General features: G+C 44.4%; 1 protein-coding gene across 1 annotated transcript in view; it reads left to right on the top strand.

Annotated features, from left to right (window-relative positions):
• The window catches only part of SYN3 (synapsin III), a 191,476-nt gene that overhangs the window by 158,244 nt on the left and 8,091 nt on the right, over window positions 1-25,141 (top strand). Inside the window, exons 8-12 of the mRNA XM_085049701.1 lie at window positions 4,831-4,973; window positions 10,083-10,157; window positions 13,494-13,596; window positions 19,395-19,529; window positions 24,418-24,502. Coding sequence (XP_084905827.1) covers window positions 4,831-4,973; window positions 10,083-10,157; window positions 13,494-13,596; window positions 19,395-19,529; window positions 24,418-24,502 — 541 coding nt within the window. The remainder of the gene's footprint in view (window positions 1-4,830; window positions 4,974-10,082; window positions 10,158-13,493; window positions 13,597-19,394; window positions 19,530-24,417; window positions 24,503-25,141) is intronic.

Below are 25,141 nucleotides of genomic sequence, written 5' to 3'. Positions count from 1 at the left end.
GGACACAGGAAATGGTGACTGACCCAGGGCAACAAGGAGCAAAGCAGCCAAGACCTTTATTAGGACTCTTTAGGGCTCTTTATTAGGAAGTTTTAATGCATTAAAGAAAATATCTGGGGAATTTCAGTGAGAAGATAATAAGGAAATGCAGACCCCATTGTGTCTTTATTATTTTGGGGTGAGTCAAAGGCCTAAATGGATTGTGTGTCAGTTGGATCAGGTATTTTCTAAGATGGGGAGTATAACTGGGGTGGAGGAAAGGAGAGATTCGGGAAACCCTCTGCACAGAGCTGTTCCTGAAGACCCACTCTCCCAAGATGGTAAGGTCCCTACAGAAAGGCTGAGAGCAGATTGAGGTGGGCAAAAATCAAAAGCTTTGTATGGCTGCACCCATTCCTCTGGAGGGAAACACTCAGCTGGTGAATTTTCACAAGCCTACCAAGGCTCAGTCAAACAGCACATTGCCCAGCCCAGCCCTGACTCAGCCTTGGACACTCACCTTCCAGCTGAACCTGGTTCTAACCTCAGCTGGGACACACAAAGTGCTCCAGCAAGTTATCTGCTAAGTGTGTTTAGCCTGTGAGGCAGAGTTAACCTCAAAGGCAGTTCCCACTGGATGACGCTCTGGAAAGGCAAGGCTGGGGCAGCCCTAGCACACTAAGATAATTACGGCACTTTGGCTAACCTATTATTTTTCCATGTGGTCACATAATGAAAGCAAAAGGGGACTGGGTAGCAATACCTGGCAGTGCTTAGGCTACAGGCTACAGACGAGGGAGGAGTGTCCTAGTGGGGTTTGCAGGTGTCCAGGAACACCCAGGATGGACAAGAGGCAGCAGATTAGGGAACTGTGAGACAAGGGAAAGTGAAGTTTCTACTCAGGTGGACCCCTCACTGCAGGAACCTGGGCTCACACAGATCTCAGCTGTGGCTCAGACTGCCCACAGAATTGTCACAGTGGGGTTTTAGCACTGCCAGAACCCATCCAAAACCCTGCCTTGCAAGAAGGCCTCACAACAAGGTGTGCAGCAGGGATGGGGCAGAATGGCTCTTCCTGACCTTCCCCTTGGACTGCTCTCCAGCCAAGGGCAGAAAGATCAGTGCTCCTAGGGCAGGCTGGGGATGGCAACAGGTACCAGATGCAGGTCATGTATTCTCAGCCCCTGAGATGCCACCACAGGGCAGAGGGATGGTCCCATGTGTGTGAGTGTGTCCCCAGCCATCCAGCCAGACTCCCTTGTCAGCAGGGAGCATGCTAGGGCATCACCAGTGCCTGGGTTAAAGAAGAGAGCTACAGGGGAAGCAGGAACCATCCCAGGGAGCTTTCTTACTCAGAAAAGGCATTTGTCAACACGCTGGCCCAAACCCTTCTTAACAGGTCACTAAAATGCTACAGCAAACAGCAACTTATGGCTTCAGAATGAGTCTATTGCTGCTCAAACAGCCAGCACAGCTAAGCAAACAGGCTGCCAGGGCAGGGGCTCTGTTTGTACTCACTGTTTGCACTCCTCTTTGCAGTTAATGGGATATAGCATTTATCCTAAGACTGCAAAAGAAAAGAGAGAGGGGGGGAAAATGGCTTCCTGTTGGTTTCTTTCCAACTTCTTTTATCGGTTTCATGTATTGGCCAACCTGCCATTTTAGAAGACAGATTTGTCTCATGTTAGGTAAATTGGTAACTTTGCTCTGGAATGATTTTTAATAGTGCCTTCTTAAATAATGCCCTCTGGTGTCACACTATATCCACCCTGGCTTTGGTTATGTCTGAGATTTTTTCTTCTGTTGGGAGAATGGATATCTTATTGACATCTAAAAGGGTTACAAGGCAGGAGGAAATTAATTATATAAAATTTAAAAGTAGAAAGCTAATAAAATGGTGAACTCAATAGATTAGGCAGGAAAACAAATCTAATTTGACTGTAACTTGAGTGCTTCCTGTTTATGAAGTAATAACTGTACCCTGGGATAAACCAGCATTAACCCAGAACACGGCTGTTATTTTGTCAAATTTGGCTGGCTCTAACAATTAACAAATGGTGGCTCAGATTTCAGCTTTGGTGTGGTGATTATTTTGATGCCTGGCGGGAAATAAGGCTGTGATGTCCTAAAAGGGGACTTCTGTGAGCTGCTTTCTCTGAGCAGCCCATGGGAAGTGCTCTGGCACAGGCCAGAGAAGATGCCAGAGCTGTTTCCTGCAGACTGTGCAGTGGTGTAGCACTGTGGGAGTCATCTTTATTTTTCATTTCTCACTCTGTGTCCTTGGAGAATCCCCCTTCTTTATCAGCCCAGCCAAAAGTCCACAGGCCCGTTAGAGAGAACACTTCCAATTGCTATCCTTCTCTCCCCATGGGGATGGAGAGGAAGAAGAAATGGACCCTTCCTTTCCACAGCATGCTGTATTTTTGAGGAAAAATTACATTTAACAAGATGAGCTCCTTTCTAGCAATAACAATAGAGTCTAATTCCAGTCTGGAGGGGGAAGCTGCATCCTCTCCTCTACTCTGGGACAAATGTTCCTGGGCTGAGGATGCAAACATTTCAGTTTGGGCCCAAACACATCTGTTGCACAAGCACAGTGCTTTGTTTCAAATCCCACAAACAGCCTTGTTCCAAGTAGGTCATTAGATAATGGCTTTTGTATTTTCTCACTCCCAAAAGGGTCCAGAGGAATTTGCTGTAACACGGTGTCAGTGTCGCCTGCCCTTGCAGTCCCTCCTGCCATCATCTCGTCTGGGTGGGACTCTCTGGCTTGATGTCATCGAGCCCAGGGCAGCTCTTATCAGTGCAACAAAAATACCCAGCTGCAACACAGCGTGCATTGTTCCCTCTGCTGTTTTGCAAGTCCAGGCTCTGGGTTCTCTCTCCCGTTCTCCCCACTGCCTCCAGGGCATTCCTACCACCTCACCCTGCCCTGCACATCCCCACTCAGAGGGAAACAGCACAGCTTAGAGCAAGGCTGCTCCTCCTCAATGCCGTGTAATGGTTGCCTTTACACATCCCCTTTGTGTTTGTTATTTCCTTTTATTTTTTTTGGTACCCTCCCTTCCCACAGATGACTGTCATCTCCCTCTGCTCCTCTCCTCAGCAGTTCCTCTGTAGTGAGTGCACAGCCCTCACCACAGCAAAAGGAAGGACTAGGGGTATTTGGTTGTCAGCAAAAGAAGCAAAGACAAGTTCTTTTTCCTATTCAGGCATCTAGAAATGGTCACAGGTCAAACTGGTTGCACTTTTCACCTTCCCCGCATTCCATTTTTGAGAGCTTTTCTGCAGCAGGATGTGGCTGAAACTTTGGCCTGTGTGTAAGCTGGCACTTCCACAAAACCACCTAAACAGGGTAAAACAGGTTAGCAACAAGCTTGTCCTCTGTTCCCTAGTGAAGATGGCTCCCACCCTCCCATGGCTGAAGGCAGATACGTAAAACCACTTGTTTGTTCTTCACGAAGGAACACCAAATACCATCACATGTGTTTCCTTCAGCTGGCTCCACAGAGTCTGGCATCACCCATCACCCTCCTTTGACACACAGTGACGCAGCTGGGAATCTCTTGTGGAGCAGAGACCTATGGATTGTCACCAGTCTGTGCACACTTATCTGGGAATCTCTTGTGGAGCAGAGACCTATGGATTGTCACCAGTCTGTGCACACTTAGCTGGGAATATCTTGTGGAGCAGAGTCTGGGCACACTTAGCAAAGCAGGGTTGCAATCCCCAGCTGTGGGTTCAAAGCATTACCAAAATACAAGGTGTAGGTAATAACATAAAGAAAGTCACTCGCTAGCTCATCCTTTTTGTACAGTCTTGGTCTTTTTTCCACAAATTAATCCACCCTTCCTGCATATGTCCAGCCCTAAGGCACAAGACTTGTACAGGTTTCTCTGATGCACCAAACAAGTGTTTGCCAATACATTAAAGGCCATGGTTAAAGGTATGAGTGAGGTGAAGTTGTCAACTATGTTCTTGTTGCCTACTTGTTCAGTTTTGCTTTCCCAAACCAATGAGTTTTTGTAAAGATTTGATTATATCATTAGAACTTCTATTGTTTTGGTCCTTCCTCATTCCACTTTTCCTTTCACAAGATACAGAGCTTTTCTCATCACTGAAAACAGACCTGTGAAAAGCCATCTTCTCAGAAAAACTGTATCTCATAGGTCAACTGCTCTCTCGTTTCCAAGTGCGACTCAAGTCTGACACCCAACCAGCTGTCCTACTCACATGTCCATTGCCTCACACACACAAATGTCCCCAAGAGTCACAAACTCCCCCAGAGATATCCTTTTCCCTCAGAGCTTGTGTCCAGTCAAGAGACCTGCACCACTCCTCAAAGAAAGTCTGGAGGGGGGTAATGTGAAATGCCAGGGAAATGAAGCTTAAAGGTGGCAGACAACCAACTCCAATGTTGATTTCCTGGCACTGGTTTGTGTTTCCTGACCATCCAAAATACTCTGGTTTCATCCACCCCAACATGGGAAATAGCAGTTCCAAAGTCTGAATGAAGTAATGCCTCTTAAGAGAGGTTAAATATTTTTCTGAAGCATCATAAAAGCAAAGAGCATTAACAAGAGGCATTTGGGCAAAGGTCTGGCTGCCTCTCTGGTGTCAGGTTTACCAGGACTGGTGCATCAGGAAGGAGAATGGGACTGATTTGCTCTGGGTTGGTTTGCTCTGGGGAGCTTCCCTCTGTAAATCACAGAAGCCCTGCTCAGTCCTCAGCTGTGTCTGTGTGGGGTTTAGCTGACATTGTGCTATTCAGGTGCAGAGATGACTTCTGCTCGCCAAGTATTCATGTTCTTTTTGCTCTTGTCTCTTTTTCACCGGATTTTGACAATCAAGGTCAAAGTTGAGAACCAGCACGACTTCCGGGACATGGCCAGCATAGTAGCCATGGCAAAAACCTATGCCACCACCGAGCCATTCATTGACTCCAAGTATGACATCCGAATCCAGAAAATTGGCAGCAACTACAAGGCTTACATGTGAGTGCTTGGCTCTGCCAGAGCGAGACGGGGAGGAGGCAGTGCTGTGGATGTGATTGAGTTGGTGTCTGCTCTGGGCAGCAGTAGGTAGCTGACTTATTTCCTTGAAGAATAACCCTGCTGTTCTCCTCCCACCTCTGAACCCAAATCCCTCATTCACCAATCATCTTCTCCATTAGTCACTGACAGGTCATTGTTTCTGGAACATAAATCTCTGTCTGTTTCTGAGATTCACTTAATTCCCACTATAATGACTGTGCTCTGCCATCACCTCTCCATCCTGTTGAAAGGCTCATCTTTCCCAGCAAAATCCTCCAGCTCCAAGTACCCTCTAGTGGGAAATGAAGTGGTTTTTCCCTCCCCCTTTCCACCTGGGGAGAAAAATAAAAAAGATTTTACCACACCATAGTCACACGAGAAGCACAGAGCACGGGGTACAAACAGCCTCAGCCAGGGTTCAGGGTTTCTGGGGGCATTTTACATGTGCAAAAAGAGGAAGAGGAGGTGAGACATTTCTGAGAGTGCCAAAAAGCTCCTCCCTGCCCTGATGGGTGGTGAGGGAGGTGGCATGACAGCAACCTTCAACACTGGGGTGTTTAAAAGTATTAAAAAGCATTCAGCCAAAGTTCGGTAGTCACTGCGCTCAATTAGAGATGTAACCACGAGTCAGTAAGACACCTGTTTCTTCTTACTATAAACTAGGAGATGAAAAAATCCACACAGCACAGCTTTTCGAGGAGCTCCTTGCCCAGCCACAGAGTTCTGGACAAGGAGTCAGCTCCAGCAGTACATTCTTCAGGTCGCCAGATAAATTGCATGTTACCTAACACCCACAACACTGTGAATTTTGGGTCCATGTTTACAAACCTCCAGGCCATAGTTCTGCTGAAACATAGTTAAACAAGATAATCAAATGTACACAATCACGTATTTTTCAGCTACAACTGCCTGAAATTCCCAGTTGAATTCCTAGCACAGAGATATTTAAGAAAACTAATGACTGAGGCACATTCTTCACGGGAAGGAAGGACGTGTGGGACACTTGCCTGCTTCATGTGACCTCAATGAGAGAAAATTTATTTTTCATTTAATCAGGTCAACAATAGCACAGTTGCCTTGTATTACATTAACATCTCAGAGAGTCTCAAATTGGCCAAAGGAAAGAAGGTTTAAAATATCAATTAAAATTCCCTATTCCTGCCAACACACCCAGCCTTGGCTCCCCAGCTGCCTTCACTGAAACAAAGGCCCAGTTAGCCTGACCATATTCTCTCCTCGCTTACTATTCCCACTCACCATGCACTCATCCAGAACAGAGATCAGAAATAATACCAAATGACTGAGGAAAGAAAGAAGTCACGCTAAGACCTAATCCCACTTGGGAGTATAGCTGCACAAACAATTGTTTGCTAAAGGAAAAATGTTTTCATATGAAAATGGTTGAGAATAGAGAACACCTTAATGAGATATGAAGCTCATTAGCAAAGAAAGCAAACAGCAAGATTCACCCAGTGACTTGCTAACCCAGAAGGCTGACTTAGGTTGAGAGAGCCATTTATGGATATGAGCTTGGGAGAGCAATATAGTCAGTCCCACCAGGGACTGTTCCTTCCACCTCAGTGTCAGACAAAATAGGTTATTTCTATGGTATAAATACATCCCTGTTATGTCCAAGGACAGAGGTAAGCACCCAAAATATCAGAGCTCTCACTGATGTCCCAAATAGGAGACTCAAAGCCATTAGTCATGCTAGCAAATCTCAGCCTTAAAGGCAATTCCAGCATCTGCAGTAGCGTCACACTGAGTGACTTGCTTTGATCTGTGAGCCATGGAATCTCTCCAGCAATTTTATACCTTCACCCACACATATAGACTTTAAAAACCCCTTTTATTCTGAGAAAAGACTGCACTGAAAGTCTCCAGAATATGTTTACTTTGCACCAAGCATCTGCCAGAGGGAGGATGCTGCAGGGTGAGTCATGCATTCCTCCCTGCCCCAGATGTTCAATGCATTTCCTTCCAGCCATGACCCAAGGCTTCAGTTCGGTTTCCCATTGACTTCAGTGCTGTGACTCCAGATTTACACTGCTAACAAGCTCTGGTTTAGCCCATGCCTTGGGCCAGTTTGAAAACAGCAGATAAGCAGCATATGATACACGCCTAAAATTCCACCAAATGTATTTGACTGCCAGTCCAATACTGGTGAAGAGAAAACATTAAAACAGCTCATTTTGCAGGGGAAACTGGGGCAGAAAACATGCTTCCACACTCACCCCAGCTGGGGGCAAACAGGGGGATCATTTCCAGTTAAGACCCATGAAATGTTATTCACTTTGAATTAAGGCAGCAGCCACTGACTTTCAGGCATGGGATATCCTTGCCACCAGCTTGGAGTGAGAGGGTAATGACCTTGTCACCTCCAATGCAGTTCAATGTGCTCTGTAGGGGATACCACATCAACTGTGTCTAAACTAGAGCTGCTTTTGGACAGAAGTGGCCCAGGTTAGAGATGGTGGGTATAGGACACCAACAATTCTCTATCTGCATGTTTATCCATTTATCTGAAACAATGCTGAAAGTGCTGTGGTCACAAATCTGTTTGAGTAACTGATCTCTAAAAGCCTGGGGTGCTTTCCTTTAAGATATTGACTGTACATTTTGTGGCCCCATGATGTTTAGGATGGTTGGAAGCACTTCAGCTTTCAGTCCCTAAGAGAAATGAGGTTTGAGGCAAAACATCCTTAGGAAATTTTTTTTCAGTCTCCTTTTTCACTTCATACAGTAAAAAAAAGGAAAATAGAAAAGAAGCTATATGAGGAGCAGTTGGGGTCACTTGGTCTGTTTAGCTTGGAGAAGAAGAGACTGAGGGGAGACTGAGGGAAGAACAACTTCCTTGAGAGAGGAAGAGGAGGGGCAGGCACTGATCTCTTCACTCTCATGACCAGGGACAGGACCCAAGGGAATGGCCTGAAGTGGTGCCAGGGGAAGTTTAGATTGAATATCAGGAAAAGGTGCTTCACCCAGAGGCTGGTTGGGTGCTGAACAGGCTGCCCAGGGCAGTGCTCACAGCAGCAGCCTGACAGAGCTCAAGAAGCATTTGGACAATGCTTTGGGCACATGGTGCCTGAGATTCTTGGGGATGGTGCTGTGCAGGGCCACAAGTTGGACTCTGAGATCCTTGTGCCTCCCTTCCAGTTGAAAATATTCAGTGATTCTGTGATTCTGTAAGTTTGGGGGCACAATTGACATTTGAACTACTCAGACATGCTTGGAGGGGAATGATCTTGACAGAGACTGGTGTAGGGTTTGGTGTCTGGTCCAGTGGGCTTCAAATAAAACTCTTGTTTCAAAAAGCAAAGTTCTCTAACAAGAAAGTTAGGAACACAGCAGGGAGAACTATTTTAAATCTCATGCCCAATGTTGGCTCAAGATGGATAGGCATAAATCAGCCCAATGGCTTAAGTAGAGTTCTTATTTTGGGAGCTTTCCCATGTCAAATTTCCTTGTAAAACTGTCAATCTGTGGTTTCATTTTCTTAGTGACAACACAGCTGCTAACATTTGGTATGCCAGGTATATTTACTAAACACTGATCAAATCATAATGAGACTCCAGGAGCTCCCACCAGTACTAACAGGATTTTGGAGTCCTAACAGTCCTCTGCCACTGCAGGGCAATTTTCTGTTAAAAATAAATGTTAACAAAGAGTAGTTTTTCCCATTGCAGAACTGAAAAACATAATCCTAAGAATCTCATATCAAAAGGGAAAGGAAGGCTGAGGATTGAGCACTGGCCTTACAGGCCATCAAAGGGCTCATGACAGTCCAAGCTTGAGGAGGAATCCATTCTTTTGCTTAGAAAGTAGGGCAGCAAAATGGATGTTGGGTGAAGGCAACAGGCACAAAAGTCATCTGTATGGAAACACAGTAATCAGCACAGTAATCATGCTCCTTTGGCCTCACTACTCCACTCCTTTAAACATGGTTTTAAGACAATTTAAATTTCACAGCAGCAATATATACCTGTTTAGAGTAGAATCAGAGAAAGCACTCCAGAGTGTCTCTCACAAGAATAAAGGGGAGCCTTAGGTAGTCAGCTATAATGACCCTAGTTTATAGTCTAGCAGGACATCCGGATTACCCCTGCTAAACACAGTTTTGCAAATTCAGTGTCTTTTGCACATGATGCTGAAAATGTGAGAGAACTGGCAGTAAGGGCTCCCAAACCTCATACTGCAGTGTTGGATCACATCTCATACTCCCCTCCTAAATCTCTACCTAAATCTTCAGCATGGAGAGGCTCCCTGGATGTATCCTGTTGGCTTGTCCTAGCTTGCACACTGTGGAAGGGTTATCTGGTTGCTGTCACAGCAGCCTGTCCAATGTCTGCCTTGGGCCTAAGGTCAAGAAAAGGAAAATTTTCACCCCTGACAGGTGATGGTGAAACACAGAATTTTCCAGCAACAGTACCTTTTTTGGAAATTAGCTATCAGTTGCAGCTAATGAAACTCCAAAGATTTTGAAATAAGAAATTCTTTAAGTCCAAACACAGTGAGCCACTGACAGGTCAGTGAAAAGTCAGTGAAAAAACAGTATGATAATATATTCTATGACATCAGTACCACTGAAATCAAATTGAAGTGGATCCAGAGGTACCATTGAAATCAAATTTAAGTAGACCCAGAATGTCAGAGCTGACATTTTGTGAAGCTGCTCGGCAAATACTTGCCTGTAGAGCTTCTGTTCTGTGGATGGAAGATGCTACCCATTGCAGAACACAAGGGTGATTATCCTAGAGATCTTTTACACACATTTCAGCTCCTCTAGGTCTGATGTACAAAGAAAGAAAGTACTCACAGAGCCTGATGTGTGCTCAAGATTCCTTGGAGGTTTCTCTGTCTAAATCCTCAGTCAGTTTTTCATGAGTCTAAACAACATATCCTGTATGGAGTGTTGTTCAGGAAGGATTTGGAAAGGCTTCTGGGAGGAAGAACCTCACCTCATCCCCTCCTGCACAAGCACAGAGCCAAGAATGAGGACTACCGTATGCAGGAGGATGGGTCAGGAGTCTATTTTCATGTTCAGGTTATGTTTTTGGTTTGTTTTCCTAGGAGGACTTCCATCTCTGGCAACTGGAAGGCAAACACAGGTTCTGCGATGCTAGAACAGATTGCAATGACAGAGAGGTAAGGAAGAGTGTTTCGAGACACTATTAGCTATTCTTGGGTTAGAAGGGAGGAATTGTATTTCTGTCTTTGGTTAATTGAGAGAACTGGTAAGTGAGGTCTCATGGGAGGCTGGATAAAGAGTTTAAAAGACTGAGTGTTTTCTTAAAAATATACTGAGGACACAAAGGCAAACTGTCTTATTTTGAAGAGCAGACTGAAAGTACAGCTAGAAACCAACATTGCTAAATCATTAGATCTTTAGTGAATGTGACCACAGGAAACGAGACCAGCATGCTAGGTCAAGCATACCAGTACAAACATGTAGGGGTAAAATCAGAAAGGTCAAAGCACAAAACACAAAGTAACATGAAGTTATTCTAAGTACATTACTACTGAGAGGCAGACACAGAAAAGTGGTTTTCTTCTGCTTAACAGCGGGAGAAAACTGTCAGCTGAAGTGCTAAAAGCACATTTTTGCTTCAGTCTTGTAAAAGTGGTCACTGTCTTAGCTAAGGTGTTCTCACTGCTGAACAGAGCAGAAAGAATTCCCTCATGCATCTTACAGACTCAAATTTGCAGATGCTATGTTCATGTATTCAAATCAGTGTGATATTTGCTAACAGTGCAGCTGCATGGTCCTGTAGACTCATGGTAACATGCTTTGCTGTAACTCCTATTCTGCAGAGCTAATGTTTGTTCTTGTCACCTTTCTCTATTCCATCTAGGTAGATTATTCATAGATTTATTGAATCCATAGATGACATGTAGGCATTCTTCCCTAGTGAATTCAAGATTTTTTTCAGATTATACCTTCAGTTTGTTAGGATCATGATTAATTCTGACTCTCTCCAGGTTTGGGCACTACATTTGAAGAGGAATAGCAAGGAGCTAGAGAAAGTCCAAAGGACAATATAAAAGGAACATTCAAAACTTAAGCAAAATGATGAGAAAAACATGCAACAATTGTATGTAGTTCTGTGTATTTTTCCACCTTTTTCAGTTAGCAGACGACTGATATTTTTCCACTAGAAGTGTAGGCTAAAGAATAATGAATCCATGCCTGCAGTGCAGAGGTTCACTCTCCTTCATTGGCTGTTACAGGTCTGGAAGAAGTGTACCCAAGCTGAACACCACTTAATCCTAAAGATGAAAAAACTGAAAGGGCATAGGATCTTTAAATATATGATATTTAAATATATGAAAGCCTGTTTATAGGCATTTCTCACTACTTATATTACAAGTGTAATACTTTAAGAAATCAATTCTAGCAGAAAAAATTCCTTTGAACATTTCCTTTATTTTCTTACAGTAAGGATAGCATAGCACAGAAATCAATTCTCTGGAAGAGATGGCAAATCTCTGTCCTCTTTCAGACCAGATTAAAGAAATGTCTTCTCTTTGGAACATGAGAGTTGTGCAGGCATCATCTAAGGTCCCTTCTGCACCTTTAGTTCTGTGAAACAAGGAAGCCAAGCCCCAAATCAGATGCTGAAGGTGACCCTAGTAGTACTGTGGGACGTGGACATGATGATGCATCCTGGCTGTTTATACCACAGCTGAAGCTAGAGAGATGAAGGGCAGACATTACCTCACTGCAGTGTTGTAGGACTAAAACCCAGATTCCTGCCAGCCTGCAACACTGCATTTTGAAGGTTCGTTTTGTAGACATAGCACCACTCTATCTTTATTCAGCCATTCATGCAACAAAACCTGTTGAAATCTGTGAGTTGTCAGTGCATGAAACAAGGCAGCAATGTGCTCAAATGTTCTGATGAGTAGGAGCAACCTGAGGTACCAACTGTACTGAACAGCAGTGCAAAGGATTGAACTGTTCAGGTAATGCAGAAATGACAGTAAATCCTCTGAAAATGCAACACCTGGTGCACAAGCATAAATATGCTCTTCTTCCCCATAATACTCCTGCTACACCCCAGCAGCTCTGATGCTTTCCAGTGCTCACCCATGGCCAGCAAACATGGAAGACGTGTAGTTAAGGGTCTCTGGCATGAACAACAATCTGCTGAGCCTGACTGCTGAACTCAGACACCCAGAGGTGTTCCTCAGGAACAGAGGTGGTTTCTACAGTGGTGCCCAAGCTGTGAGGCCACAGCAGAGCATGAGGGGTGCTCTCTGTGCCTCCTGCCTGGCTCATGCAGCCCCTAGCTCTCCTCCTCCTGATGCTCAGTCAGATGCTACTGACTCCCCCTCAGACACTGTCTTCCTTGGGGGTTCAGGATGAACACACTTGGTCTCCTCATTAGGGATAAAAGAGCACTGGTAGTCATAAGTCATCATTTTTCTTCTTCCCAGAGACATTGTGTTCACACAAGTTGATCATTATATTGTCAAGCTATGGGGACTCTGGCTGGCTTCAAGGACGTAAATTTGTTCTTTAGCCAGAACAGCTCTTTCCCCAGTCCCTGTAGGGTCTGCAAAATGTCAGTGTTTTCATGAGACTGTGGCCTTCCCTCCCTCTGCATCTCGTCATAGTCCTGCTTAAAGATCTGCTGTTCTGAGATTATTATTTTTATTTAAATGGCTGGGACCACAGCACAGCTGCACAGGCAATAAAACCAGGCTGCTTCATTCCCTCACATTTGCACAGCAGGGGGATGTGTTTTCCCCCATAATATTCCTCTTGTCATCCTCTCTCCTCCTCTGCCAGCAGGATAAGGGTGCAGCAGCTCACAATCCCATCCTGGGATGGACAGGGAAAAGGGCTGCAGCCTGTAGGTCTCCCTCTGGTCCATGTGATGAGACTGCCTGGCTAGGAACAGCACCCAGGGGATAGAAGGAGGCAGGAGACTGTAAAAGGATAAAATTGAAAGTAAATTGTAAAATGCAGGAGCCACTAGGTTACAGATCAGAGAGGGGATGGCTACTCCTTGCTAAATTCGACACTCACTTTCTGATCCCATTCCAGGGCTAATGTCCAGGACATCTTATCAGGAGAGAGCTGCCTGCATAATGGAGGGCTTTCAGGCAAAGCCAATGCAAACGCTGAGGGGCCAACACTACTGGGAGATTAAATGAGCTAAATATTTATAGCTTGGCTGAATGACAACCAACTGGAGATCTGATGTAAATACCAAGGAGGGAAAGAAACATTTTAAGGTGGCTTTGAGGGTAGGATTGAATCAATCTGAAATGAAGGGAGACTTTAGGCAAGATTTTTTTATTCACTCTACCTCCTGCACAAGAGAGGGAGTCAATGACCCAACAAAGCATATGAAGGACACCTGCTAATAAGGGCTCCCAAATCTCTGTGTTGTTGTGGGCAGCAGGGCAGGTGGCTGGTCTGGGGGACTACCCAAGGACAGCTAATCCAAGGCCATGCTCTTGTGGTTTCTGCAGGTACAGACTCTGGGCAGATGCCTGTGCAGAAATGTTTGGAGGCCTTGATATCTGCGCTGTCAAAGCTGTGCACAGCAAAGATGGGAAGGACTACATCATTGAGGTGAGAGCTGGGGCAAGCTGAGTGCCAGCCTTTTGGGAAGGGTATCTGCAAGCACTCTGCCTTGGAGCTCACATGCACCAACATGCTCATTTACCCTGCATGCTCCTGCAGTCTCTGCTCCTCCCTGCCCACCTGTGTCCCCAAGCCATGGCCCACTGACATGTCAGGGACTGATCAGAGCCCCAGACAAACTAGCAGATGTACAGCAAGGTGTCAGGGTTGAAGTGCTTTCCTTTCTCAGCGTGGACCATGAAAGGAAATGGAGACCTGAAGAGTGCTTGGCCACCTCAGCTTTCCAGCAGATGATTCAGTTCATTAAAACTTTCAGTTTCTCTCTGAATGAACCTGTCAATCAATCACTTTAAAAGGGACTTCCAAACAAAAATCCTAGCGTCATCTAATATAAAAGAGGAAAATAAATGGTGAGAGCAAAGCAAAAAGTCCACAAGCAACAGGAGCAACTTGATTAAACAAAAGAAAGAAAGGTGTATTTGCTACAATCTTTTGCCCAGACAGTATTCACTACAATAAGAGGCCATCAAGATAAAGCACCACAGAGTTACTATGGGCAATGTGTACTGCAACATTTTGTGTTCAGAGCTGGACAGATTGTGGCTCTGAGAGCTAAAGTTCAAGGTGCTCCTTGCCAGGCCAGGAGGCAGATATGGAAGTGGGGTAAATAGCACACTCAGGTCATCCTAGCGGGGCAGAGATCGGAAAGTTGGCTAGAAAATCAAAGTGGAAACTGAAGAAATGCCCTGGAAGAGAGAAAATCCAGCAAGTAAGCAAGTGCCTCTGTCGGTATGTGACTCGAGGAGACCCAACATCTGACCTGCTGTAAACTCCACCAACACAGGCCAGCCGAGGAGGACGAGCAGAGCCAGCCTTTGGCTTCATGCAGGGCTGCTGACACACTGCAAAGCTATGTGTGGGAGAGCAGTCCCACCCGCCGAGGGCTGCTGCGATGCTGATGAGAACCACATGAGCCCTCGGTGCCTGCACATTCCTGCATCATGTATCTGCTGTCCCCAGGGAGGGGAGCAGTGACCTGTCAAAGGCCATGTGATAGAAGCGTGCTGCCAGCCACCAAAGCAGGCAAGCCTCTGTCCTTCCTGAAGTGGGGCCAGGGCTAATGGGGCTGCTCCCGAGGGCAATGCAGCAGCACCTACAGGAGCATCCCCCAGAGCAGGCTGAGTCCCTGCTGTGCACTTTTAAATCTCCATGCCCCTGCAGCTGGGAAAGGAAGAGCAAATCTTGCTAGAGACAACTGCGAGGACATTTGGATTGTGTCCACACATGGTTAGATGTGATATGTGGTTTTCATATCCCTGCATATATTCTTGCACATAAGCCTATGTACGTGCACACACAGCTAGTTCTGGGCTTAAAAATGATATGCCTCTGTCTGGGTATGCCTCAGGGTTTTCACATCTGCCCCTGTGTGTGACTGAGTGGTGAAAAGCACATCCGTGCCCTATCAGCCATCGTCAGTTTGCACACACAGACATGCAGCTCATGCTCCTCCCTGTGTGACCAAGGTAAACAGCAATGCATCTAATATGACACAAATCAGGAGAAACACAATCATTTCAGATGGGTCATGCTGAATTATCCCAGTGGAGAACCTGACTGAGCAGGCCTGATATACCAACTTCTAGCAGGCATTCAGATGCCAGGCTGATGGACATTGTTGGGAAAGGAGTAGAGCAGTGCAGTATAAAGAGCAGAACAAAGCCAAACAGGCACCTTTTTATGCAGATCTGAGGGAGATGTTGACAAGTAATTAATTGCCTCCAGCCAGCTTCCTGGGGTACTTTTCTTGCTCTGAAACTGATCCCTTGTTTTGCTTTTTTCTTTTGATAGTGGGAGAAAAAAGTTATTTGACAGTGTGACAGTTGTATTTTCTTGGTAAGAAGGAACAGTGTGCTGTGACATTTTACAAGAAAGGACGCCTAAATGGGCTGAACAAACAAGGAATTTGCACAATGCAATTGCAGGCAGTAATTAATTTTCACTGTGCAAAGCAGTTCTTCAGGAAAGATTCACAGAAGTAATGATGGGCAGTTCTGTGAACTGAGATTTATCACAGTGGTTTGTTGCAAACAAATTCAGATTAAGACAGATGAGTTATCAACAGCACAAGAGTAATCTTGCACACATGGTATTTGCTCTTACTTGAACTTCACCATCTTTTCTTTTCCCATGGCAAGTTGCAGAATCAGTTATGTTTCTGCCTTCAAAGCATTAGCACACTTATGTACCATTTTCATGGCTCTTATTGAAACAGATTGTTAATTTAACAGTAAATGTTGGTAATTCTTTCCTCCTCTGCTTTAAACAACTTTGTCACTTTGAGGAAATATTCCACATAAGTAGTCAGCACTCAATCAGAATGCCTCAAAATAATGCAAATTCTACACTGGTGTCAGCAGCCAGATTCTCAAAAGAGCTCAACACCACGTATGGTTTAACAATCTCCCCTCTCCCTTTTTCTCTTTTTGATTTTTCTATAATCTAACCCATTTCCACATCTTTGCTAAGCTGAAAAATTTGAAACAAGTATAGGGCAAGCAAAATGGTCCATGTGATTTATTCTTCCTTCTGGAAGACTAAGATAAGCGCTGACTGCCACAGAGCTAACGTATGTTACTAGACATGCTCCTTGCTGCCCTGCAAGGAACCCTGCTCATCCCTTCAGCACTGCCTAGCATTTGTTTTGATATGTCTAATCATCAGTTTCCCTTCCTTCCTTCCTTCCTTCCTTCCTTCCTTCCTTCCTTCCTTCCTTCCTTCCTTCCTTCCTTCCTTCCTTCCTTCCTTCCTTCCTTCCTTCCCTCCTTCCTTCCCTCCTTCCTTCCTTCCTTCCTTCCTTCCCTCCTTCCCTCCTTCCCTCCTTCCCTCCTTCCCTCCTTCCCTGGAAATCACCTAACACTGCACCCTTGCACATCAGAGTGTGAAAAAACAAGCCAAGCCTTCAGCCTTCAGCATCAGATAGGCACAGAGGGAGAACCAGGGTGGTCTTTTCCCGAGTCTCTTCTCTGCCTGGGCACTTTTCCTTCACCCCTCATACACCTGATCAGGCAACAGCAGCTGCACCAGGAGCAGCCCCTGACCTTGGCCAGGTCCATATGTGCTGATGTCTTCTTTCCTTGCCCAGCTGTTCTGTGATCACCTGGGAAGGGATGAATACAATTTGTGATTTGTGTATTCCTCTCAACCAGTTGATTTATTCAGTATTAGCATTTGTGTCTGCCCAGTTCCAGACCAAGGACAACAGGCAAGGTGACATCTTATGATTCTTTTCAGTTCAGTGGCAACCACCTGTGTCATTTCACCCACAGAAATCGCTGCCATTTCCAAAGGCCTTCCCTCGTGCATGTGATTTTTCACTCCAGTATTTGCTGTCTCCCACATCTCACATTTCCCTGCCAGGCTCTCCACATCAGGACAGCAGATAGCCTCATCCCTGGTGCACCTTCACTGGTCCAGGTGGAACCTGCTCCAAGGTTCACTCCCCTGGTGCCTTTGATTTAGAAAGCATTATCTTCCTCTTCTGCCACTGCAGAGATAGGGAAAAGCAGTCCCTTGAGATGGGGAAATCAGCTCTGGCATTCTGAGCACAGGAGAAAAATGGACGTGTTGGAGCAGAGGAGAGCCATGAAGATGAGTAGAGTGCTGGAGCACCTCTGCAATGAAGACAGGCTGAAAGAGCTGGGGCTGTTCAGCCTGGAGAAGAAAAGGATCTGGGGAGACCTTACAGCACCTTCCAGTATAGAAAGGGAGCCCATAAGAAACAGAGGAATGAACCTTTTAGCAGGGCCTGTTGCAACAGGACAAATTATAAATATGTTAAACTAAAAGAGGGTACATTCAGATTATACAGAAGGAAGACATTTTTTACAGTGTGGATAGTGGTGGATGCCCTATCTGTGGAGACATTTAAGGTCAGGCTGGATGGGGCTCAGAGGAACCTGATCTAGTTGATGTCTCTGCTCATAGCAGAGGTATTGGACTGGATGACCTTCACCGGTTCCTTCCAGCTCAAACCATTCTAGGAGACTGTGAAAAGCGATGTTCGGGGTGTTTCGATTTCGGTGACTCCCAGGAGGGCTGGAGCGCGGCTCGCCTGACTCTCGGCAGGGCAATGGCATCATCTAGTGGTAACACGGCAGCATCCATCGGTCACAGGGGATGCGGGAGACATCCCCATGCAGGGACACGGGAGACCTCTTCTCTCTCCGGTACTATAATTACCACATTTCCTATTAAGATAGGAGTGGAGAGGAGGGAAACCTGTGCAGGAACCTGCTGGAGGGACTTCAGGAGCCCCTGGCTAGTGAGACTCAGATGGGAATTGGCCATTCCCTGACACTGTTGGGAAGCATCACATTGTCCACCTCTTCTCTCGACAGAAGAACAGCTAAATGGACAGTGGAAGGAAAAGCCACGTTGTGTATTTTGTCAAACAGCAACAGATTTTCTAACCTCCTTGTTTTGCCTCCCAGGCCACATAGGCCATGGATAGAAACATCAACCCACTCTCCGTTTGTACCCTAGTTGAAACTTTCTGGGTAGCTTTTCTCGTGTTCATAGAAGACACCTATAGAAATTAAACAAAATCATTATTCTGCAAGAAAAGAGCAGAATACAAACTCAGTGAACCCACCTCACTGATTTCCTCTACTTTAAATCTAAAAAAAGAGGGTGCAAAATTTTCCATTTCCCTCCAAGAGTGTATTCTTGCAGCCTTGCCAGGGTGGAGTGCACTTCCGATTGTTATCTGAGCGTGAGTCAGTGCCTTTCTTGAGCAATTCAACCTTCAACTCTGCATTTCCAGGGATTTTAATGTTTGCTTTAAAAATAACAGCAAAATAAAATAAACTCTCCCAACCCTGGTATTTTGGTACTATTATATTTACTCCAGCTGAATCTTAACTTCATCAGAGTACAGTTCTTCCTGTGGGATTTAGCTAATGTTTGCAAAGCACTTGATTTATGATGAACTGTTGAAAATTATGTTCAGGGCTGCTATACAGCTGAGGGTCTGCTGTGTTTTCATTATTATTGTTGTGAGGCCATTTCTTACCTCAAAGACCCTTTGACAGTTTTCCTTCCCCCATCCCCACAGCCTTGCTTCCCAGTTTTCCCCAGCAGAGTTGTAGAACTTGCTTGGGAAGCAGTTGTATCACAGCATTATCAAGAAGACAAGCAGAGACCAAGTTTATTTTCCTGCACTCAGTGCTGGTTTGGTGGTATCCTATTCATTACACATCTGTGGTGTTTATTTTCCCTCTCAGGGTGCAGTGCTTTGTGTTCATGAATCCCAAATGTTTCCTGGTTTCCTCCAGTCCTCATTGCTCTCATCTCCTCAGGCATCAGTACATGTTGTTTGTCTTCTCCTGCGGCCCTTTCAGTTGCAATGTCACCCCCAAATACTGTAGGACAATGCCAGAGAGACCCTCTCCATCAGAGGCATCCCTTCAGGACATGAGAAGGAGAAAATTCGTATTTAGTTTATTTAGAAAGCCTTCAGCCACCATAAGTCTTGGCTTGGGTCCCAAGTTGTGAAGGGAAGGAAGATGGAGTGTTGCAGGGAAATACATGCTCTTTCCAAAAAACCCTAAGCTAAATCCCATACCTGGAAAAGTCAAGCATGTTTCAGCATGAGGAGGGTGGTGACTATGGATGTTGGCAAGGATGTGGAGACACAAAACAAGTTAATGTAACAGGTGAGTTCAAACAGGCATCTGCCAGCAGGAAGCCACCTTACTAACAGTTGTTTTTTCCTCCTGTGGCAGGTGATGGACAGCTCGATGCCCCTGATTGGGGAGCACGTAGAAGAGGACAGGCAGCTTATAGCTGACCTGGTTGTTTCCAAAATGAGCCAGCTTGTCGTCACTGCTGGATCTACACCGTCACCGCTGAGGCCATGGGTATGAGTGACAGAGACCTTGTGACCAAGTTATTGCCCTGAACGTCTTTCTTTCTCTCTCCTCGCTGACTGTCAGGCAGTCAGACATCTCAGAGAGTTGAACAGTCCCATATGGCAGTGCATTGGACAGACTGACTCCTGATTTTCCAGCCTCTCACAGACTTTTTGGAGTGGGTGCTGCTAAGGAATATATCTCTCTCCCTTACCCTCCTTCCATACAAATGTGACATCACACCAGTAGCATGTCCATGCATCTAGGCATTCTGACTTGCTAAATCCATGGATTCACATTGAAGATGGGAATTTCTAGAGGTTCTTCTAGTGCCCAACTTCCTGTCTAACACCATCCCTCAGGATAGGTTTCGTTCCGGTTTCTGCATCCCTGTTCTGCTTTCGAGAACAGAAAGTGGGAATCTCCACCAAGACTTGTTCCATTCCTCATTGCAGTTTCTTCTTCAGAGATATCTTTTGTCCCCTTCATTGGGGGAGACTTTACTAAGGCTGAAATCATACAAGAACCTGTCACTTTTGCATTTATCCTGACCCCTTAGTTCTCCTTGCATACATCCATTTTGAGTATCAAATGCACCTAATTTTATTGCCCCATTTCCCAGGGGCAGTTCTATATAAATGAAACACCCCAGAACATAACATGAGTATCCAGGTGCACTTGCAATATTTAACAGGGAACCAAGCATGAAAGTTTGACGACAACAAATTGGAACAATAGAAAAAACAAGAGTGTAAAAAGGTTGAGAGACAAAAGTGATTGCAATGCACTGGTACAATTTTCATTTCCACTTGAAACAAAAAAATGGGAGAAGGCACTTTATGATGCTCTGCCTTTGTCATATGATAGTCCACTCCTGCTAAACCAGGCCCAGCATGAGGGGTATTTGGGGTAACTCCAAGTTTTAGCTAGAGTGAAGGACTAAACATTTAATAGACACTAAAAATGCTGCGAGGCAGGGAAAGTGACACAGAAGAGATAGCATTTACAAAGTGGAATTAAGAACTACCATCTGAAATAGCCAAGACATAGATTGTATGAACTAAGAGCAAACGGCAAGCCAGCAGAAACTGAGAACAAGGACAGCTGCATCTGTTTTCTGTGTCCATAATGTACTGGTACAGGATTGGATTGGATTGGATTAGATTGGATTGGATTACAACAGACCTAAATTAGGGCCAAAACAAGAACAAAACAAATGGTCTTGAAGGGATAGGATGTCAAAGGGTCTTCATCAGGAATACAACCTAGAAATACCTGTATATATAATCAAGAATATTAAACCCACAAACCTGTTAACTAGGGTGTTTTACTATAGAGAAAGATCTTGGTGCCACAAACATCACAAGAATTGCACATGCTACATTACTAACGTAATGTTGTAACAGTTAGAAGTGCCCAGAGAGAAATAATTAAATACAAGGCTGGTGAGATGCAGAACTAGGGCTACAGGTGGAAACTACCACAGAAGGAATACAAATAGCAATTGTGAGCATAAAGACAGCAGTACTGAATACATAGAATTATGAATCCTTGGCTATCCTATGGGTATGAACAGAATACCTATATGTATTATTGGACCTCTTTATACTAGTCTCTCGGTTAAGAAAAACTGAGAAATTATGAAACTGAGTGCACAGAATTGACAGAGATGGAAAATTAAAAAGTCACAACAATGTGAGACTTCAGCTGTCAAGTCAAATATCACAGTGGGACAGGAATTCAGAGGGAGGAAAAAACACTTTGACATTGCCTTCAGAAACACCCAGGTACAAATTCAGAAAGTGAGTGTGTACCATTAAATGTCCAAGGCACAAATGTGATATCAAAAAGTAAGGGTATGACACAAGCAGGGAGAAAAGAAAATTAATCAACTTCCTAACAGTAAAACTGTACAAATGCTATTTGAGAGACCACTGCTTTCCAGAATACATATATATATTTCTGACCTTGTCCTGAACCAAGAATGTAAGAGATAAACTTGTAGACTTAAGCAACAAAAAGGACATTCAAGATAAACAGGGAAAAAATCTTTTACATTTTGAAATCTAACATTTAAGAAGCCCTTTATGCAGCATCATACAAGTAATAAAAGGAAACGTAAAAAGGACAGAAATTAACTTTGAAGAACCTATAGAGGACAGAATGAAACAAATTCTTTGAGCTCATCAGATAATGGAACCCTACCAAACAATTGGTGGGCTCGAAGGCTCAGACAAAGTTAAGGGAGAAAATGAAGACAACAGGGACAGTGTTAGGACTTTAGTAAGTGTAATCACTGAAAGTGGGGAACTTCATTACCTCATTATAGTTTTTCCTGATCAGAATGACATGGGAGAGAACAAAAACAGTTATTAAATCAGTGATGATTGATATTTTTAAAAAATTATTAAGTCCCCAGCTCCAGATGGCCACATCCAGTGAGCTGAATTTGGGAAATGATGAAGCTGCCAAAAAAACCTGTAAAATATCATTAGAAACAGATATTGCTCCGGAGGACTGGTGTACAACAAATAAAAATAAGTGTTTTGAAAGCTGTAACAGTAACGTAGAAAAATTTAGACAAGTAAGTCATAGACTTTATGAATTATCTCAAATGGTAATTTAAAGAATATTAGAGAAAAATAAATAAACCAGCAGAAACCACAGCTTAAGACCATCTACCAAATTATTTTTTGTGAAGAAAGAAAGATGTCCCATTCATTTCCTTTTGATTCTTTTCCTTTCATTACTTTGGGAATTCATTCATGAAGTGGTAGATAAGAGGCAATCAGTCAAACTGATGTAGCTAGTCAAAAAGCCTTAGGCAAGGTAACAGATGAGCTATGAAAGAAAGAAAGCATGGAGGGGCTAAAAGGTAAAGTTTTACTGTGCAGCAGAAGCTGACCTCAGATAAAGACACAGATATGAGAGATTTTAATTCTTGCAAACAGTTAACACAGGGGATACTTCAAGTATACTGAGCCTGGCCATGTTCATGGGCTGGCTGAGCCCAGGACAGGATAAGATGTTAATGACAAATTTGCTTTCATGCCTTCAACATGAAAACCAGTTTCATGGTTACACTGCAGTCCTTCCCTCACCTCTCTGACCCACCACCAGACTTTCCCTTCACTGTTTCTCTTCCAAAGGGAGAAGACCTAGGTCTGATCCTCACCCCTTCATCTCTCAGCTTCTGAAAGCTGTTTTGCCTTTATCTCTGAGATGCCTTGGTTGGCTGTAGAGGTGAATATGAGATCTAATTCCCTTTCTTTGGCTGGTCTAATCAGGATGTCTCCCCGCATTAGGATAGTAAGTTTCCATCAACACCAAGGCAAGGTTTAGTTCTCAAGCTATATAGGGCTAGAAGCCATGAATGGAAAATTCCCTGTCCATTTGCAAGTCCCAGATAAACAGGGCAAAAGATGGACTGGCAACTTCATCACATTTATGTTAGTCACTTGAAACTAATTTCAATGTTTCCAACTATGAAACGTTTCTTCCCATTTCCACAATCACTTAGCTCACTCTCCTGACCTTTCAGGAGCCTTGAAGACCCTTTTATCATGATGTTCTCCGTGTAAATAATCCAGCATCTACCAGCCTATCTGTCTCCATCTTCCCGTTTTCATAAACAATTTTGTGCAATAGGCATACTCAGACTTTTGTTAACTTTGGACCAGCCCTTTGTGCAGCAGCTCTGTGTTGCTTAATCTGTTTGTTAAAATATCTGTCAAAAAGACTAAACAGTGAGAGAGAAGAAAGAGCAGATGGCACCAAATTATTTGCATTAGTCAGGACCAGGGATGGCAGCGAAGCACATCTGACAGAGGTATGTATGTTCAGTCACCACAACAGCAAATGAAACTCCATATGGAAGACTGAAGGGTAAGCTAAGCTGGGGGCAGAGAGATGGAGAGCATAAACAATGTGCAGAACTTTCAAGTGGCACTAGCCATTCCCTTGAGAAACACTTTGTCGCATACAGGCTAATGAAAACCATTGCTCAGCCTATGGTTGTGTTGACAAGGGAAAAGCAGGAAATCAGGATGCAGGAGAAATGAACTGGCAATGTATACAGAGAACCCAGATATTGCTTCATCTGGAAAAATGTAAGCAGACCCATCTCTGGCATCTGCAGAAGGAATTACAAAGCTGGGAAAGAGAAGTTGGTGATGAAAACAATTAGGGGCTTGGAAATATTCCCATGGAGGGACTGGAGGGATTCAGTCTCTCAGCTTTAGAAAGGAGGGGAATGAGAGAGAGGGCAGTGAAGGTTTGCAAAATAATGAATGGCCTAGCATGGGCAGGTTGTGAGAACTAGTCTCAAAACTCAGAACAAAGCAACGGGGATAAGAAATGGGAAAGACAGTGAGGCTGAAAGCTGAGCAAGACTCAAAGGGTCTGGATGTAAATATCAAACCAAAGTATCTGGAACTGTTGCAAAGACTTTGTGGAGCAGATAATAAGCTTCATGTTTCAGGGCTGAAGCTGGCCCTTGCTTATTAGCAATCAAGAGACCCCTTAGGGTACAGAGATGATTACTCCATAGACATTTCCATGGTTCATCCCTCCTTCCTTTGGAACATCTGGTGCTGGAAGCTGTCCAAAATGGGAGATGGGACTAAGAGAACCCCTCGGGCCAGACACATTTGGTAATTCCTGATTGCTTAAAAAACATTCTAAACTGTAACTTCATTGTTATTCCCTGTGCACAAACAACTTCTATGCTCTTTATTACTCACCTCTCCATTTCAGTCCCATGAGATTTTACCAGCCAGATGCTGCATGTGTGTGAGTGTGTATTTAAGGAACACTTCATGACTCTACAGTTCCTGTATTACCTCAGGGCTTCTCTTTGGGGACTCTGTATTAACTGGATTGGCTTTTTTTCCTCTAGCCTCCACAAGTTCAGCCTGTGTCAATGAAATCTCAGCCTGGACCTCAGCTTGGTCAACTGTCACAACCACGGCCTCCTCCCCAAGGTACAGTTCTCTGATTCCCATGACAGTGATGACTCTGAGTCCTATCAGTTTGCCTTCTAAATGAAAGTATCAGGATAAAGGTTTCGCTCGCTTCCAATTCACTGAGAAGCAGGCAGCAAATTCAGTGTACTATTAAAGTAGATATTGTCATATTCCACAGCAGCTAAGAAGGTGGGATGAAAATTTGATACTGATCCAGTTGATACCACTGGTAGGACTTGCCTCAGCAAAACAAGGCCACTTAAACTGGCACTGGGCAGGATTCTGGGCATGGAGTATATTGTGTTTGCACAAAGCTGTGGTGGCTACAAGTGTTAAGAAGTGATGGGAAGATGCTGGTATTGTCAGGTCTGGAACAGACATCAATGTTGCAATGCCAGGATCCTTGATCCATCTGTCCAGGAGTTCCCATGTCAGCAAGAGCACACCCCCAGCTCCTCCTGACAGCAGAAACAGGTTTGACTTATGAGGCTTGGTCAGAACAACAGGTTTGTCTCAGTGCCCTGATGTATGCTGAGGTGATGAAGCACAAGTCTGCCCCATGGGTAGCCAGATCACACCAACCACTCAATTCACATAACTGATTAGACCCTCATTTTTGCCACCTTCCCTTCCTTTCTCCATTTCAGCCTTCTACCC

Source organism: Lichenostomus cassidix, chromosome 1Ab (genome assembly GCF_008360975.1).
Source record: "Lichenostomus cassidix isolate B80296 chromosome 1Ab, HeHo_3.0, whole genome shotgun sequence".
Taxonomy (NCBI): domain Eukaryota; kingdom Metazoa; phylum Chordata; class Aves; order Passeriformes; family Meliphagidae; genus Lichenostomus; species Lichenostomus cassidix.
The sequence above is the reverse complement of the archived record's forward strand: the minus strand, read 5'-3'. Positions and strand labels throughout refer to the sequence as shown.